Source organism: Scyliorhinus torazame, chromosome 6 (genome assembly GCF_047496885.1).
Source record: "Scyliorhinus torazame isolate Kashiwa2021f chromosome 6, sScyTor2.1, whole genome shotgun sequence".
NCBI classification, from domain to species: domain Eukaryota; kingdom Metazoa; phylum Chordata; class Chondrichthyes; order Carcharhiniformes; family Scyliorhinidae; genus Scyliorhinus; species Scyliorhinus torazame.
Genome location: NC_092712.1, coordinates 220,319,020 through 220,337,690, shown reverse-complemented (window position 1 = coordinate 220,337,690; position 18,671 = coordinate 220,319,020). Strand labels below are relative to the sequence as shown.

The 18,671-nt window shown below is 45.8% G+C and overlaps 1 protein-coding gene across 8 annotated transcripts in view; it reads right to left on the bottom strand.

Annotated features, from left to right (window-relative positions):
• LOC140425303 (heterogeneous nuclear ribonucleoproteins A2/B1-like) overlaps positions 1–18,671 on the bottom strand; it is a 34,739-nt gene that overhangs the window by 15,441 nt on the left and 627 nt on the right. For all 8 annotated transcript variants that reach the window (XR_011947822.1, XR_011947820.1, XR_011947821.1 and 5 more), the window contains exons 2-7: positions 14,043–14,156; positions 13,518–13,664; positions 8,644–8,854; positions 6,429–6,530; positions 6,077–6,154; positions 5,929–5,991 (exon numbers count right to left, since the gene is read on the bottom strand). Coding sequence is in view for 1 of the 8 variants with exons in the window: in XM_072509443.1 (XP_072365544.1) it covers positions 5,929–5,991; positions 6,077–6,154; positions 6,429–6,530; positions 8,644–8,854; positions 13,518–13,664; positions 14,043–14,156 (715 nt within the window). In the remaining 7 variants the exon portion in view is untranslated. The remainder of the gene's footprint in view (positions 1–5,928; positions 5,992–6,076; positions 6,155–6,428; positions 6,531–8,643; positions 8,855–13,517; positions 13,665–14,042; positions 14,157–18,671) is intronic.

Here is an 18,671-nt window from a genome sequence, read left to right as displayed (position 1 = left end):
TGTAAAAAAAAAAAGAGAATTGCATACGCTAAATTTATTTTAAAAAACAACTCAACTAAAGATTGCCTATACCAATGGTTATCTTCAGTTTTTACTTATTTATGCATATTTTAGGTCCAGGTGTTGTTACTTCGACATTAACTGTTCTTCACTTCTGCCTGATAGTAAGTAACTCCTTGATGGCTCAGTACATTTATCCACAGAATGATCATGCATACCCAAAAGGTCTTCAGGCTCTGCCAATCGGGAGTTGAAAGTAATTGAGCTGTTACAATTGGCATCAAAGGCTTAGCACTGCTGCCTCCCCGCGCTGAGGACCCGGGTACGATCCCGGCCTCGGGTCACTGTCCGTGTAGTTTGCACATTCTCCACATGTCTGCGGGGGTCTTACCCTCACAGCCCAAAGATGTGCAGGGTAGGTGAATTGACCACGCTAAATTGTCTCTTAATTGGAAAAAAAAGAATTGGGTACTCTAAAATCATTTAAAAAAGTATTTTTGCAGGGGCTGTGAAAATACACGTTTACACCAGAGGCAGCCATTTAGTCCACCAGGTTAGATTTTTCCTGTGGCAATCATGATTAATCACAATCCTGTTTCTGTATTTTCCTCCATTGGTTATCTAATTCTCACTTTAAAAATGCAATAGAAACATGGTAAAAATAGGAGATGGTCATTCTGCCCTTCGTTATCATGACTGATCTTCTAACTCAATTGCCTAATCCAGAGCTGCCAACCTTTCCCAACAGAAATTATTATTCCAGATACCAAAAATCAGTATTTTGGCAGGAAAATGTGGATTTACATTGCAACGGGAAAATGCCCACTAATCTGAAGTATAGCTTTACACCTTTATTGCACAAATCTAAAATACAAATGGAAAATATAAATCCAATGCTTCATATATGTACATCATCATGAGTGTGTGTTTTCAAATTAAGTTTACAACATTCAGTAAATCCAAGAATGAATAATGTGAACAAAACATTTGCCTTTTTACATGAAGTTCAAAATTGTCCTGAATGCTTAACTTAATTGAAGTTAAAACAGCACAAAGAAAAGAATGACCACAAAAAGTAGAAAGCAGAAGGTATGGTTAAATAGATGCATGATGATTCAGGTTTAATTTTTCAGCATTTTTGTTTCATGCTCATAGCAAAAAGCGGTTTCCACAAGTAAAACAAGGATTTATGAACTGAATCCTACTGAAATGTGCAATGTATTTTCTTTTTTAAAAAATAATTTTTATTAAAGGTTTTCATAAAATATCAATAACAAAATGAGAAAGAAAAAATAACCCAACAGGGTTAAGTACAAAACACAATCTAAAAAAGCAACTCCCAAACCCCTCCCCCCCCCCCCTTACATAAATAATAAATTAACATTAACACCCCGACTTAACACAACAGGTGTATACACCCCCTCAGACCCTCCAATGTAAATAACAAACAAAAATAAAGTAAACCCCCCACCCCCCAAGCTGCTGCTGCCATTGACCAATGTCTATCGTTCTGCCAGAAAGTTTAAGAACGGTTGCCACCGCCTAAAGAACCCTTGTACCGACCCTCTCAAGGCGAATTTCACCCTCTCCAATTTAATGAACCCTGCCATATCGCTGATCCAGGATTCCACGCTTGGGAGCCTTGCATCTTTCCACTGAAGGAGAATCCTTCGCCGGGCTACCAGGGACGCAAAGGCCAGAATTCCGGCCTCTTTCGCCTCCTGCACTCCCGGCTCCTCTGCCACCCAATATTGCGAGCCCCCAGCCCGGTCTGACCCTGGATCCTACCACCCTCGACACCGTCCTCGCTACGCCCTTCCAAAATTCCTCCAGCGCTGGGCATGCCCAGAACATATGGGTGTGATTTGCTGGGCTCCCTGAGCACCTAACACACCTGTCCTCACCCCCAAAGAACCGGCTCATCCTTGTCCCGGTCATGTGTGCCCTGTGCAGCACCTTAAACTGTATGAGGCTGAGCCTCGCGCACGAAGAGGAAGAATTCACCCTCCCTAGGGCATCTGCCCACGTCCCCTCTTCAATCTCCTCTCCCAACTCCTCCTCCCACTTATCTTTCAACTCCACCACCGAGGCCTCCTCCTGCATCACCTGGTAAGTTTCCGAGATCTTCGCCACTCCCCCCCCCCCCCCCCCGAGAGCACCCTGTCCTGTGTGTGGCAGTAGCCGCGGGAATTCCACCACTTGCCGTCTGGCAAACGCCCTTACCTGCAAGTACCTGAAGGTGTTCCCCGGGGGGAGCCCGTACTTCTCCTCCAGCTCACCCAAGCTCGCGAACTTCCCGTCCACAAACAGGCCCCCCATCTTTCGTATCCCTGCCCTGTGCCACCCCGAAAACCCTCCACCCTGTTCTTCCTGGGGCGAACCGGTGGTTCCCCAGTAATGGGGTCCACGCCGAGGATCTAACTTCCCCCCTATGTCACCTCCACTGCCCCCAAATTTTGAGGGCCGCCACCACCACCGGGCTCGTGGTATACCTCCTTGGAGGGAGTGGCAGCGGCGCCGTTGCTAGCGCCCCCAAACTCGTACACGCACAGGACGCCGTCTCCAGCCTCTTCCATCACCCACTTGCGCACCATTGTCGCATTGGCGGCCCAGTAGTACCCACAGAGGTTGGGCAGCGCCAGCCACCCCCATATCTCTACTCTGCTCCAGGAACACCCTTCTCACCCTCGGAGTCCCTCGCGCCCACACAAACCCCATTATACTCCTGTTAACCCTCCTGAAAAAAGCCTGGATAAACAAGGGGAGGCACCGGAACAGGAACAAAAACCTTGGGAGCACCGTCATTTTGATTGACTGCACCCTACCCGCCAAGGACAGCGGCAATGCGTCCCACCTCTTGAACTCCTCCTCCATTTGCTCCACCAGTCTTGTAAAGTTAAGCCTATGCAGGGCCCCCCAGCTCCTGGCCACCTGGACCCCCAAATATCTGAAGCTCCTCTCCGCCCTTTTTAGTGGGAGCTTGCCAATCCCCCTCTCCTGGTCCCCTAGCTGAACTACGAACAGCTCACTCTTCCCCATATTGAGCTTGTACCCCGAAAAGTCCCCGAATTCACGAAGGATCCTCATTACCTCTGGCATTCCTCCCACCGGGTCCACCACATACAGCAGCAGGTTGTCCACATAAAGCGACACCCTATGCTCCTCCCCACCCGCACCAACCCCCTCCAGTTCCTCGAATCTCTCAGTGCCATAGCCAGGGGTTCAATCGCCAGTGCGAAGAGCAGGGGGGACAGGAGACACCCCTGTCCCGTCCCTCGGTGGAACCAAAAGTACTCGGACCCCCTCCTATTTGTGGCCACACTCGCCATCGGGACCTCATACAACAGCCTAACCCACTGACAAACCCCTCCCCAAACCCGAACCTCTTCAGCACCTCCCACAGGTACCCCCACTCTACCCTATCGAAGACCTTCTCAGCGTCCATCGCCACCACTATCTCCACCTCCCCCTCCCTCGCCGGCATCATGATAACGTTCAAAAGCCTCCGCGCATTTGCGTTCAACTGTCTCCCCTTCACAAACACCGTCTGGTCTTCATGGATGATCTGCGGCACACAATCCTCAAGGCTAAGACCTTCGCCAGCACACATCTACATTTAGCAAGGAAATCGGTCTGTAAGACCCACATTGCAGGGGATCCTTGTCCCGCTTCAGGATCAAGGAGATCAGTGCCCGGGACATCGTGGGGGGTAAAGCCCCCCCTCCCTTGCCTCATTAAAGGTCTTAACTAATAGCGGGCCCAACAGGTCCATGTGCAATGTATTTTCAGCTGCACTCCATCAGTATAGAAGGTGGGAAGTAGAGTTGAAATTTCAGATTAATGACCTTTCAACAATTCTGAAATGTTAACTCTGCTTCTCTCCCCATTGATGCTGCCTGACCTGATTACTTCCAGCACTTTTTCTTTAAATACAAAGATCAGTGATAGAGCTAGTGTCGAGTCAACTTACTGTAGTCCACCCTCCCTCAACGTGATTTTTTAAAATCCCAATAAAATCCAGGCACCTCGGTGCCTCAGAGATGGCGCAACGGTCAGGATCATCTGTCAGGAACACCTGGCAGTCACATATATGCTATTAGTGTGCGTGGTGGAGAGAGGGGGCTGAGCCTCAGCTCGGGGCCTTGATGCCAAGGAAACCAAATAATGCGTTTTGGGATGCGGCATGCAAATCAACTGTTTCCCGTTGCGTATTTCAATGAGAAAAAGCATACTCTAGTATTCAAATGGATATTAACCTTTTGGGTTAATATATGTGAATAGCTGGGGTCCGAGCACCGATCCCGGTGGCACCCCATTAGTCACTGCCTGCCAATTTGAAAAAAACCCGTTAATTCCTACTCTTTGTTTCCTGTCTGCCAGTTTTCTATCCATCTCAATACACTATCCCCAATCCCATGCGCTTTAATGATCTCTCAGCCTTGCTCACTATGTGTGGTAAAATTCCATGGTATGACAATCTTAAGAGTAAAGCATGTTCCCCCAATATTGCTCCACCGTCAAGTGATAAGATGCCCTCTTGTCAGTAATACTTATTAAGCGGTCTTACCTTTGTCATGATAGGGATATTTTAGGAACTTGGGTCGGAATGTGGCGACTAGGGGCTTTTCACAGTAACTTCATTGAAGCCTACTTGTGAAAATAAGCGATTTTCATTTTTTCATTTCATTTCCAGAAATGGGGTCCAAAATGTAGCAGGCAATTTGTGGGTTAAACGGACTGATAGAAAAGACTGCTAGCAACAGACTCAGAGGGATACGCCCACAGACTGAGTTACCTTGTCCCATTCATACGTAACCTCGTTGACTGGATGCCCCAGTTCAGCCTAGAGAATCTACTCAAGATCCATTGTAATTCAGGGCAACCTTGTGTGAAAAGCCTTTATCCCATTAGAGTCTAATGACTCATTTTCCGTGAATGACAAGTTAGTTGCTTATTAATGGCATAGCTCTGGTCTTTTGTGTAAATGGGAGTGAGCAATCAAGCAGTCCAAATGACAGTTGATAAGTTCTAGTCTGGACATCCCAGAGGAGGACCTTTGTTTGAAGAACTGGGCGAAGCTTAGAGAGAGACAGAGAGCGAGGAAGAATCAGAATAAATTTAGAACAGGCAAAGGAAGAAGGATGTAAGCAGCCACTGAAGAGGTAATGAAAAAAAGCTACCAAGAGGCGGCTTTGGAAAAAGATTCGGAATGAATGTCCCTAACAGAAAACAGATTGCTTCCTAAATGCAGGTGTTGCCTTTGCCTGTATGTGTAAGTAGAACGAGAGCTGCATTTTCATGAAAACTGTTGTTTGATGGGAATTACTATCAAGGTTAAGAAACTACATGTAATCTGTCAGTGGTATGAGTTGAAGTTTAAGAGTTTAAATAGTTTTCTTTTCTTTTGTTTTAATAAAGCTTATTTATAAAATAACCAAGCCCTATTTCTTGTATTATCACTCCCAGAACAAATCAATCTTTCTGCACCATCTTGAAACTTAAAAAGGTTAGGCATCTGGTTCAATCTCTTAGCTATTGTTGAGCGCTGCCAGGCATCTATAACACCTTGTTCAGCAGTCCTTAAGATTTCCTTTCTATAACATCCTGATGGAACTAGTAGTAATAATTTATATAGGGCTCCCAAAACTGCACAAGTGCTTCAATTCAGTCTGAAGATTTGCATAAATTTAGTACTTCTTTACTCGATTACCCTTGAACAAAATGCGAAATTCCATCAGCCATTATGGCTACACCCCCCCCCCCCCCCCCCCCCCACCCACTCCACATGCATTTTCAGAAAATGTACCTGAATTCCAAGGAAAATCTATGGTACTATTAACCAGAAATTAACATCTTCAGAGAGGTTGGGAGGAGAGAGATAATTGGAAGAGAAACAATGCAAGAGAAAAGACAGTTTAAAAAACGTACCGCCTCCACTATAACCATTGAAACCAGGACCATCACCAAAACCACGACTACCCCCATATCCATCTGCAACAGAAAGATTGTTTAGCTATCTTTAAAAAGAAAATGAATTTAGTTTAATTGAGCCAGCAAATACATGTCCATAGCTTACTAGGGCTGCCGCCAAAGTTTCCTGCACGTCCCAAAGGAAAATTGCCACTTGCACGAGAGTCTCCTCGAAAGCCACCACCTGTCATTAACAATAGTGAAGCGTTCAAATTGAAGTATTATTACTGAGAGGAGTCTTCACGAAATCAGGAAAGGTTATACTTTATCAGAACATTCTGAATCGTGATCTTAGTGCATACAAGCCTCATCACAACTACATTTCAGATCAAATCGGTATCTTTGAAGTTTCGCAAATTTTAAGCAATTTTAAAGGAAAAGATTTTTATGTAAGTTTAGTACAGAATCGTTAAGAAAAGTTATGGTCCAAAATATCTTGACTTGTTTATATTACATACCTCCACGTCCTGACCTGTTACTTTGTGCATCCATTATTTCTTGACGAGACAAAGCTTTTCTTACTTCTGCATTGTGTCCATTAACATAATGATATTTTTGAACTGGAACAAAATTTGTAACAATAGTAACACACTGAAGCAACAAATAAATTGTACAGCTGCAAATATTGACCCACCAATAGATGTTCACAAATAAAAACAGATTATACAAAACCTCAAGCATTGTAGAATATTAAAATTGTCAGTTTAGAGCTATTTAGAGCTCTCCTGTACATTCTAATTTCAGCAGATATGTATCACAATCTGAAGTGAATCACCTCAGAGCACATGTGGGGAACGACAGAGTAGATCAAGATAAACTATTTCCACTGGTTGGAGATTTTAAAACTGGGCGCCATAGTCTAAAAATTCAACCTAGATCCATCACCAGACATGTTAGGAAGTACTTCTTCACACAAATGATGGTAGAAGCTTGGAACTCTCTCCTAGAAACAGCAGTCGAAGCTAGAACAGTTGTTAATTTTAAATCTGAGGTACATTTTTGTTCAGCAAAGATATTTAGGGCTGTTAAGCCACAGATCAGCCATGATCTCAGTAAATGGCGGGACAGGATCAAGGGGTTGAATGGCCTTCTCCTGTTCCTATGCGACATCTGTTGCGCTCAGTGTCAATCAATTTGGGCAGCACATTAGCACAAGTGGATAGCACTGTGGCTTCACAGCGCCAGGGTCCCAGGTGCGATTCCCCGCCGGGTCACTGTCTGTGCGGAGTCTGCACATTCTCCCCGTGTCTGCGTGGGTTTCCTCCGGGTGCTCCGGTTTCCTCCCACAGTCCAAAGACGTGCAGGTTAGGTGGATTGGCCATGATAAATTGCCCTCAGTGACCAAAATAAAAGGTTAGCAGGAGTTATTGGGTTGCGGGGATAGGGTGTGTAGCCATCTGGGATGGTCACTTCCCGATCACAAAATGGACACTTTGCAAAACTTGCAGGGAAAATGGACAATACTGAGAAAGCAAGCAGGTGCAGGGTTTGTCTGTTGATTGGAGCCGTAGCTCCCAGACAAGACCGATACTGCAAAACCATTACCATACTAATGAGCCATCCCCGGGGACAAAAGAGTAACATTTGAGTAAACGATACCAAGGCAGACACCCAGGCGCCAGAGGAGACCAGAACAAAGCAGGCCAACGGCCACATAGGACACGCCTAGCCATCAGGGCACCCACCCCTTTCTTGGAGGAAATCGATAGGGAAACGACCCAATTAATTGGGGCCAAGTTCAAGGCCTGCCCAAAAGCGCGCAAAGCCCCTTTTGGGTGTAAGAAGGATCCCCCCCAGAAAGAATCGCTCTTGTGGCTCCGGCTCTCACCAAGGAGAGACCTGCCAAAGCTGCATCAGAACAAGCAAGTCCAAGGTCAACACACGCCAGACAGACGCTCTTAGCTGTTATTCCATACCAGTTCAACCCGAGCAGCCTCAGAACCGAACAACGGCCATTGTTCCTCTGACTGAGTGGGCACCTGAAGCCATGTATAAGCTTTAGCAGTACATAGAACGATACAGCGCAGTACAGGCCCTTCGGCCCACGATGTTGCACCGACATGGGAAGTCAAAAAACAAAAGCCATCTAACCTACACTATGCCATTATCATCCATATGCTTATCCAATAAACTTTTAAATGTCCTCAATGTTGGCGAGTGATAGTTTAGTCTGTAGAGCTTTGTGCATGAGTATATTTGACTATGTGTGTAAATAAATGGTTCTAGAATTCTCTCCATAAAATACTCCAGGTTCTAGAATTCTCTCCATAAAATACTCCCACTTCTTCCTTCTCTTTTAAGGCCTCCTTAGTCCCTGCCTCATTGATCAGACTTTTTATTGCGTATCTGAATATTGCTGGCTTTACATCAATTTTTTTGTCTAATTACACTTCTGTGACATACCTTGCGATTCTTTTTCTACGTAAAAGTGCTATAAATACAAGGTGTGGCTGTTTCAGACCAAACAATGTTTTCCTAATCTCCAATTACTTTGTGCATCAGCAAACACCTCACTGCCAGGTGAAACAAAGACAAAGGAATCTACCTAGAGCTCATTACAGATAAAAAGATTTCACAGTGGTTTCCCACTATGTAGAAAAAACATGGAAAATTTTATTTTTGCAGAAACCGCTAAATAAATGACAACAGGCCCTGGTTTTGGAAGCTACTTACGGACTACTTTGTCAACAGGATCATGGTCATCAAAAGATACAAATGCAAAACCCCTCTTTTTCCCACTTTGGCGGTCTGTTATTACTTCAATGGTTTCAATTTTTCCATAGTTCTTAAAGTACGCTCTGAGGTGATGTTCATCAGTGTCATCTTTTATTCCACCAACAAAAAGTTTCTTCACAGTCAGGTGAGCACCTGGTTTCCCAGATTCCTAAAAATCGGGGACAGAAACTGTCAATTTTATTCTCAATATTAATCCAAAATAACACATATTGGGGCACCAATTTATGCCAGGTTCCGGAAAAGCCAAAAAAAGTTTTGAAAAAGAGTACCCAATTCTATTTTTTCTCCAATTAAGGGGCAATTTAGTTTGGCCAATCCACCTAGCCTGAACATCTTTGGGTTGTGGGGGTGAGATCCACACAAATACAGGGAGAATGTGTGCAAACTCCACACAGACAGTGACCCAGGGCCGGGATCGAACCTGGATCCTCAGCGGCGTGAGGCAGCAGTGCTAGCCACTGCGCCACCATGCCGCCTAAGCCTTTTCCTATTTTTAATAGAAAATCACAGGTGACCAATGGAAGAGCTTAGGATTTGTCTCTGATGTTAATAATGCTGACACTTCTTTGGAGAAAACGGAAATGGTAGTTCGCAAAAGAAATTGCAGTCATCGTAAAAGAAAAAAAAACAGGGGCACCATCTCCAAGTCTTGACTCTGGAGGACATTTCACCATTGCAGTTCGCAAAGCCTTGATTATGTGACCACCATAATCAGGTTTTGGTTAAATGACAGCATGCTAAGATTTCAATTAAAAAGGTAGTGTGGGTCTAAGGAGAGAATGAAGGAGCAGATAAAAAGCTTGGCACTTCATATACAAGTTGAACTAATTAATGCGATCACACCCACATTAGATAATTACACATTCCTGTTAATCAATTCAAAGGGGAGCAGGTGATTTAGTGGTAATCTCACTGGACTAGTAATCCAGAGGTTCAGGCTAATGCTCTGGGGGCATTGGTTTGAATTCCACCATGGCAAATGGTGGAAATTATTTTTTGTCGCTGAAGATAAGCATGCAGGTGCAAAGAAGGCAAATGGTATGTTGGCCTTCATTGCGAGCGGATTAGAGTACAGGAGCAGGTATGCTTTGCTGGAATCATACATGGCCTTGGTGAGACCGCACCTGGAACATTGTGTGCCTTTTGGTCTCCTTATCTGAGGAAGAATGTTCTTGCGAGAGGGAATGCAGTGAAGGTTTACCAGACTGATTCCTGGGATGCAAGACAGACATATGAAAGTCGGTTGGGATTATATCCCTGGTATTCAGAAGAATGAGGTGGGGATCTCATAGAAACCTATAAAATTCTAACAGGACTAGGCAGGGTTGATGCAGGAAGGATGTTCCCAATGGTGGGGAGTCCAGAACCAGGGGTAACAGTCTGAAGATATGGGGTAGACCATTTAGGAGCTAGACTACAAGAAATGTCTTCACCCAGAGTGGTGACCCTTTGGAATTCGCTACCACAGAAAGTAGTTGAGGCCAAAACATTGTATGTTTTCAAGAAGCTAGATATAACTCTTAGGGTGAAATGGGATCAAAGGATAAGTGTATGTGTGTGTGTGTGGCAGGAACAGACTACTGTGTTGGATGATCAGCCATGATCACACTGAATGGCAGGATACGCTCAAAGATCTGAATAGCCAGCACCCGCAATGGAGATGGGATGTAGGGCTATTGGCGGACAAAGCGGTGTGCGAGAGGCTGAGGAAGTGCATGCTGAACTACCTGCAGGTAAACGATACGGGGGAGGTCTCAGCGGCGGTGGTCTGGGAAGCGCTGGTGAAAGGAGAGCGGATCTCGATCCAGGCTCACAGGGACAGGACGGATAGGGCATAAACGGTCCGACTGGCAAAAGAGATTCCACAAGTTGATAGGAGGTACGCGGAGGCTCCAGAGGCAGAGCTTTTAAGGGAACGCCGGAGGCTACATGCGGAATTTGGTTTGTTAACCACCGGGAGGGAAGTGGAACAGCTCAGAAAGGTGAAGGGGGCGATTTACGAGCACGGGGAGAAGGCCAGCAGGATGCTTGCACAGCAGCTCAGAAAGAGGGAGGCAGCTAGAGAAATAGGGAAAGTTATTGACGGGGATGGGAACTTAGTTGGGGACTCGGTGGGGGTGAGCAAGACCTTTCGGGATTTTCATAGCAGGTTGTACAGGTCGGAACCCCCTACGGGGCCGGAGGGGATGAGGCACTGTTTTGGACGGGCTGACTTTCCCCAAGGTAGATGGGGAGCTGGTAGAAGGGCTGGTGGCCCCGATAGGGCTGGAGGAGATAGTGGAGGGTCTGAAGGCCATGCAGTCGGGCAAGGCCCCGGGACCGGATGGGTACCCAGCAGAGTTCTATAAAAAGTTCTCTGGAATATTGGGGCTGGTGCTGATGAAGGTCTTTAACGAGGCTAAGGAAAGAGAGGCTCTGCCCCAGGCCATGATCTTGTTCATTCTGAAAAGGGACAAGGACCCAAAGATATGTGGGTCTTACGGGCCGATTTCCTTGCTGAACGTAGATGCCAAACTTCTGTCCTCCAGGATTGAGGACTGTGTACCGGACATTATAGTGGAGGATCAGACTGGGTTTGTTAAGGGCAAGCAGTTGGTGGCCAATGTAAGAAGGCTGCTAAACGTGTTAATGATGCCCCACAGAAGGTAAGGAAGTTGAGGTATTGGTCGCGATGGACACGGAGAAAGCAGCACGGTAGCATTGTGGATAGCACAATTGCTTCACAGCTCCAGGGTCCCAGGTTCGATTCCGGCTTGGGTCACTGTCTGTGCGGAGTCTGCACATCGTCCCAGTGTGTGCGTGGGTTTCCTCCGGTTTCCTCCCAGTCCAAAGATGTGCAGGTTAGGTGGATTGGCCATGATAAATTGCCCTTAAGTGTCCAAAATTGCCCTTAGTGTTGGGTGGGGTTACTGGGTTATGGGGATAGGGTGGAGGTGTTGACCTTGGGTAGGGTGCTCTTTCCAAGAGCCGGTGCAGACTCGATGGGCCGAATGGCCTCCTTCTGCACTGTAAGTTCTATGAATTCTATGAAAAAAAGCCTTTCACCGGGTCGAGTGGGATTACCTATGTGAACTTGGCCCAGTTGGTGGATCAGATGAAGGCGTATTTCCGGAGATGGGATGCGCTCCCGTTGTCTCTGGCGGGCAGAGTTAAGTCGGTAAAAATGAGGGTCCTCCCGAGATTCCTATTCGTCTTCCAGTGCCTCCCCATCTTCATCCCGCGGTCCTTTTTTAAGTGGATCAATAAGATTATCGTGGGCTTTGTGGGGGGGGGGGGGGGGGGGCAGGTCTCCACGGGTGAAGAGGGCAATGCTCGAGCGGAGTCGGGGGGGATGGAGGGCTGGCACTGCCGAATTTCAGCAATTACTACTGGCTGGTGGGGGGTGGGCCGGCTTGGGTGCGCATGGAGGCGGCTTCTTGTAAGAGCACAAATCATGGGGCGTTGGTAACGGCGCCTCTGCCGTTCCTGCCAGCGCGGTACTCCACCAGTCCAGTGGTGGTGGCGGCCCTGAGAGTCTGGGGGCAGTGGAGGAGACATGTGGGAGCAGAGGGGGCGTCGGTGTGGTCCCCAATCTGCGATAACCATCGGTTTGCCCCGGGGAGGACGGACGGGGGTGTTCAGAATTTGGCGGAGAGCAGGGATTGAGAGGATGGGGGACTTGTTCATAGAAGGAAGCTTCCCGAGGCTGCTGGAGGAGAAGTTTGCACTGGCGGGGGGAATTGAATTCCGATATTTACAGGTACGGGACTTTTTGAGGAAGCAGGTACCAACCTTCCCACTCCTGCCGCTAAGGGGGATTCAGGATAGGGTAGTCTCTAGAGGATGGATAGGAGAGTGGAGCGTCTCCGACATATATAAAGAGCTTATGGGTTCGGAGGAGACGCAGACCGAGGAGCTGAAGCAAAAGGGGGAGGAGGAGCTGGGGGTAGAGATAGAGGAGGACCTCTGGGCGGACGCGTTGGGTAGGGTCAACGCAACCGCGGCATGTGCCAGGCTCAGCCTGATCCAATTTAAGGTTGTTCACCAGGCTCACATGACAGTGGCCCGGATGAGCAGATTCTTTGGGGTGGAGGATAGGTATATGAGAAGTGTGCGTGATTCTTTGGGGTGGAGGATAGGTATATGAGAAGTGTGCAGGGGGGGCCAGCGAACCATGTCCATAAGGTTTGGGCATGTCCTGAGGGGGTTTTGGCAGGGGTTTGCCGACGCCATGTCCACGGTATTAAATACAAGGGTGGCAATGAGTCCAGAGGTGTTGATTTTTGGAGTGTTGCAGGATCCGGGAATACAGGAGGAAGGAGAAAGAGGCGGATGTTCTAGCCTTTGCTTTCCTGGTAGCCCGGAGGTGCATATTATTAGCATGGAGGGACTCAAAGCCCCCGAAATCGGAGACCTGGCTTTCGGACATGGCTGGCTACCTCTGCCTGGAGAAAATTAAGTTCGCCATGAGAGGGTCTGTTAGGGTTCGCCCGGAGGTGGCAACCATTCGTCCACTTCCTCACAGAGAATTAATCATCGGGGGTGGGGGGGGGGGGGTGGGGGGTTTAGGTTAGCATAGATTAGGGGGGTAAGCAATGGTAGGACCTGTGGGAGAGGGGAGCGGTATTTGCACTATGTTTATATTTTCCTTGTTATGTACATTGTTGATTTTGTTGCTGTTACAATGCCAAAGAAATACCTCAATAAAATGTTTATTAAGAAAAAAAAGATCTGAATAGCCTACTCCTGCTCCTATTTTAAAATGCAGGAATTTACAACCATGACGCAACATTCAGGCATTGATTCCAATGTTTTCCCTCAGTAAAACTCACTTCTCTTGCGACTGCTCGTTTAGGCTCCACTACGCGACCATCAATTTTATGAGGCCTAGCAGCCATTGCATCATCAACTTCTTCAGGAGTAGAGAATGTCACAAATCCAAACCCTCTTGATCGCTTGGTCTGAGGATCCCTCATGACCTGTAAATATTGTAACTTGTAATTTCATGCTGTATCACTTTTGAATACAAGTATAAGGAACTAATATTTGTCTTTCAACACCAGTGCATTAGGTGGTCTTCATGGATATGCAGGGTTTAGTTAACAGCCTAGCCTAGGAAGTTGCACTTCCAAGTGCTTCCTTGTAGGCAAGGATCAGCAACAGGCACATCGCTAGGTCAATTTCAGGCAACTAGCTCTCTGTGCTTCTCTTGATATTGGCAAAGGCTTGGCGAAAAGAGCTCAAGTTGAGAAAAACAGCAGCAACTGACCATTTCTGGCTTTTTACACAGATTTAGTCTTAAAATGACCAATCAAGACAGATTTCGACATGTTTATATACAAGTTTTCAAAACTTACCACACAATCTGTAAGCTTTCCCCATTGCTCAAAGTGGCCTCTCAAATTTTCTTCAGAAGTATTAAAGCTAAGGCCACCTATGAACAGCTTGCGATACTGTTCCTTATCCCTGTTCTGAAGAGAGAAAGAGTTTTAACTGCTTAATTAGATGTGGTGCTCATTCCCTTTAATACCAAAACAACCTGCAAAGTTAGAACATAGATGGGGAGGGTATTGCAGTACTGAAGCTAGGACAGTAGTTGGGGACCAGTTTAGCTCAGTTGACTAGACAGCTGGTTCCTGATGCAGAGCAAGGCGAGCAGCGCAGGTTCATTTCCCATCCCAGCGGAAGTTCTCATGAAGGCCCATCTGCTCAATCTTGCCCATGTGGAGATCCTCAGGTTAAATCACCAGTCAGTTCTCCCCATCAAAAAGAAAAACAGCTGATGGTCATCTGGGACTATGGAGACTTTACCTTTACCTAGTTCTGGGGTAAAAGCATACCAAGGAGTTACAAGACGTTTGACAAAAAGTCAACTATTTTCTCTCCATTGAGTGGCCAGTGAAATACTTGATAAGTGTTGATTTCTTACCCAAGACTTGGGTAGATAGCCGAATGCTTGTTGAAATATGCAGATGTTTTCCCCATTGCTGAACAAATGCAACAAATCCCCTTTCAACAGTCTTTATCTGATCTCAAGATGGCAGAGGTAGGGAGGGCTCTTTCCTGCACTGTAAACCCTTTCAACAAATCCTTTACATCCTGTTACAAGACTTCAACTTGGCCTTCTGATTGTGGACCACGGTCCAGAGATTTCTGTGAGGAATTCTACAAAGTTAGAAATGATGTAGGACAATACTAAGCTACCTTTCAATAGTCAGGACCCACATCCCACCAAAAGTATCCAGTTCTCCCTTAAATACTCAATTACCTGAGTGATCATACCGCTCATCTGATAATGTAGTCCTAGATTAGCTGCAAATTTCAGCCCCCGCAACAAACTTCATTCCCTCACCACCTATCCTCCCCAGCCGCAAATTGGACCAGGCCATTAAAAATGTTGCTTTCTATTTGACACCAAGTTGAACTTCCATCCTCATATTCTACCATAAACATTCAATCCTGTATCACTGCTTCCAACACTGATTCAGTTTATCTGTTACAGAGACTCTCATTCGTCTTTGGTTATCTGCAGACCAAATTATTTCATGCTGTCATAGCCAATCTTCCATCTCCCAGCCTTGATCTCATCCAAATCTTTGCTGCCTATGTTGTCGACTGCACCAAGCCCCGTCACCCATCATCACTGTCCTCACTTGCCTGTATTAATGCTCAGTACACCTGTCACAAATATGTATTTCTTACCTGCATAAAAATCCCATCACAGCCTTGTCGTTCCACATCTCTGCAATTTCCCACAACCATCCAATAACTCTGGTTGCTCCAATTTTGCACTCATGGATCTCCATTTGCTCCATTACTGGCAGCCATCCAAGCTCATGCTGGAATTCCCAACTCAAACTTTCTCTCCTCCATAAAAATCTTACTTTGACCAGGTTTTTGGTTGCCTGTCCTAATATCTTTTGATAAGGTGTCAATTTTGGTCTGATTACACTCCTGTGATGTGTCAGGACATTTTAGTATTTCACATGCAATATATAAACGCAAACTGCCACCATATTCTTTACTTCATATTACATACAGATGGATATGTTAAATTATGCAAGTCCAGATTTTGAGGGATTTAGTTATGCCCCTGGGTTGTCATGTGTCATTGTTCATGTTGGGAGGACAGCTTGAGACAACTCCCACAGGTCAAACAGACCTGTTTACAGAAACAAACCAAAAAGGCATTTATGTCAGATTTGAATTTGAGACAGGAACCACACGGGCGGCACAGTAACACAGTGGTTAGCACTGTTGCTTCACAGTGCCAGGGACCCGGGTTCGATTCCGACTTGAGTCACTGTCTGTGCGTAGTCTGCACGTTCTCCCGTGTCTGCGTGGGTTTCCTCTGGGTGTTCCGGTTTCCTCCCACAATCCAAAGATGTGCAGGTTAGGTGGATTGGCCATAAGTTACCTCTTAAGTGTCCAAAGGTTAGGTGGGGTTACTGGGATAGGGTGGGGGGGTGTAAGTTTAAGTAGGGTGCTCTTTCGAGGGCCGGTGTAGACTCAATGGGCCAAATGGTCTCCTTCTGCACTGTAAATTCCATGATATGCATGTTTTATACACAGTAGGGAAGATTAGAAAAAAAAATAAAGTTATTTTGAAGTATTAGGAAAGCATTGACTTTTAAACCAATCAGAGAACTAGTACACGGATTAACGTTCATATGATGTGAATTCAGTCAAGTTATACTTTTGAAACGGACTAGGATTTGGCAATTTTCCAACTGGTGCTTGGAAACTTAAAGCAATGAAGAGTGGTACATTAAGTCATATTGGTCTGAGAGAGATATACAAGTGGCATTTTACCACATTGCACAATGCTAAGATAGGTCTCTATCCTGCAAGACCATAAAGTAATTTAGAGATATGCTAAAGACAAATAGATTTAAACCATTATAGGTCAGATAAATTTACAGATTAAAATTCACTCAGCCGTTTCAAGAACACCAGATAGGGCAGCACAGTAGCATTGTGGATAGCACAATTGCTTCACAGCTCCAGGGTCCCAGGTTCGATTCCGGCTTGGGTCACTGTCTGTGCGGAGTCTGCACATCGTCCCCGTGTGTGCGTGGGTTTCCTCCCAGTCCAAAGATGTTCAGGTTAGGTGGGTTGGCCATGATAAATTGCCCTTAAGTGTCCAAAATTGCCCTTAGTGTTGGGTGGGGTTACTGGGATAGGGTGGAGGTGTTGACCTTGGGTAGGGTGCTCTTTCCAAGAGCCAGTGCAGACTCGATTGGCCGAATGGCCTCCTTCTGCACTGCAAGTTCTATGAATTCTATGAAAAAAAAGCCTTTCACCGGGTTGAGTGGGATTACTCATGGGAAGTGCGAGAGTGGTTCGGGTTTGGAAGGCACTGTAAATTCTATTAATCTATATCCCAAAGCACTTAACATCCAATGAAGTACATTTGATTGGGTAGCCACTGTTGTAATGCAGGAAATTAAGGCAGCAAATTCGCAAATAGTAAGCTCTCAAATGTGACCACAACCAAATCTGTTTTTGTGATGTCGATAAAGGAATATCAACCAGGGTACCAGCAATAACACCTGCGGCTCCTCTTTTGAAAGTTACATGGAATCATTTTCAACCGACTGAGGAGGCACTCAGAGCGGTGGTTTGACATCTCTTCCAAAAGATGGGACCTGATAGTACGTTACTCCCTCAGTACGACACTGGAGCGTTAGCCAAGATTCAGTACTGCACTGTAGCGTCAACCAAGATTCTTGTGCTCAAGTCATAGTGGGACTTGAACTCAAAGCTTGCCGATTCTAAAGAGTTGGCATGCGAGATTCAACAGTTCAGGCTTATACTCGCTGAAATTTAGAAGAATGAAAGATCTGATCGTGGTACGTAAAATACTGAGAGAGATTGATAAAGTAAATGTAGACCGAATGTTTCCCCCTGCAGGGAAATCTAGATATAGGTTGAGAGGCAGTAGATTTGAAACGGAGATGAGGGAAATAATTCTCGCAGAGGGTGATGAATTTGTGGAACCCGCTACCTCATCATGCGGGAGTCTGAGTCATGAAATGGTTTCAAGATCAATATATTTCTGTTTTTTTTTTAAAAAACAGGTTAAAGGGATATGGGAACAGGCAGTGAGGTGGATTTGAGAACAGGAAGATAACAGCCATGATCTGATTGAATGGCAGAGCAGGCTCGAAGGGCTGAATTGCAAACTTCTGCTCCTAATTCCCAAGAGACAGACATGTTATTAACGGAGTCACAGCTGGCAAGCTAAGCACAACTCAGAATAAATGTAGACTTCCATTTCTTTCTATTTTTGGCCTTCTACCCTGTTCCAAGGAAATTTAACAATCCCTATTTCTGGTTTTGTAATATCAAGACCCCTCTGGCCATATGGATTTAACAACTTCAGTAGCAAGTGGTGCTCATGTGGAGCATTTCTCACAGAACAAGAGAGGAGCAAATTAATGGTGTTTGATGTGGGAACACTCTAATCTACTTTTGCTTCTGACATGTCTATTCTGCTTTGGTAGTTTAAACTTTTATTTTGTTTCATATTTTCCCATCAAGGTGCAATTTAGTACAGACAACACTGCTCATCTTTTTTTTGGGGGGGGGGGGTGAGACCCACAGGCAGAATGTACAAACTCCACACCGACAGTGACCCAGGACCAGGATCGAACCCAGGTTCTTGGCACCCTGGGGCAGCAGTGCTAACCATTTCACTAAAATGTTCTACCTACCTAGTTTACCTTCCTTCCCTTTCTCCTACAAGCCAGCCACAATTTACTTTCTTCCCCATCACCTCTCCCTTAGCCAGAAGCCTCGGGGATATACCATGGCACAGCCTCAAAGGCAGCTTTAAAATGATCTTAAAGTGCGTTCTAACTACAAATCATATGAAGTGTTAATTCTGTACTTTCCTTCAATGTTGCATTCAGCGTGGTATTTTTTTGGTGGCGAGAAGATTCAAACCTGGACTGTATAATACTCATGGTAAATATGGAATGTTT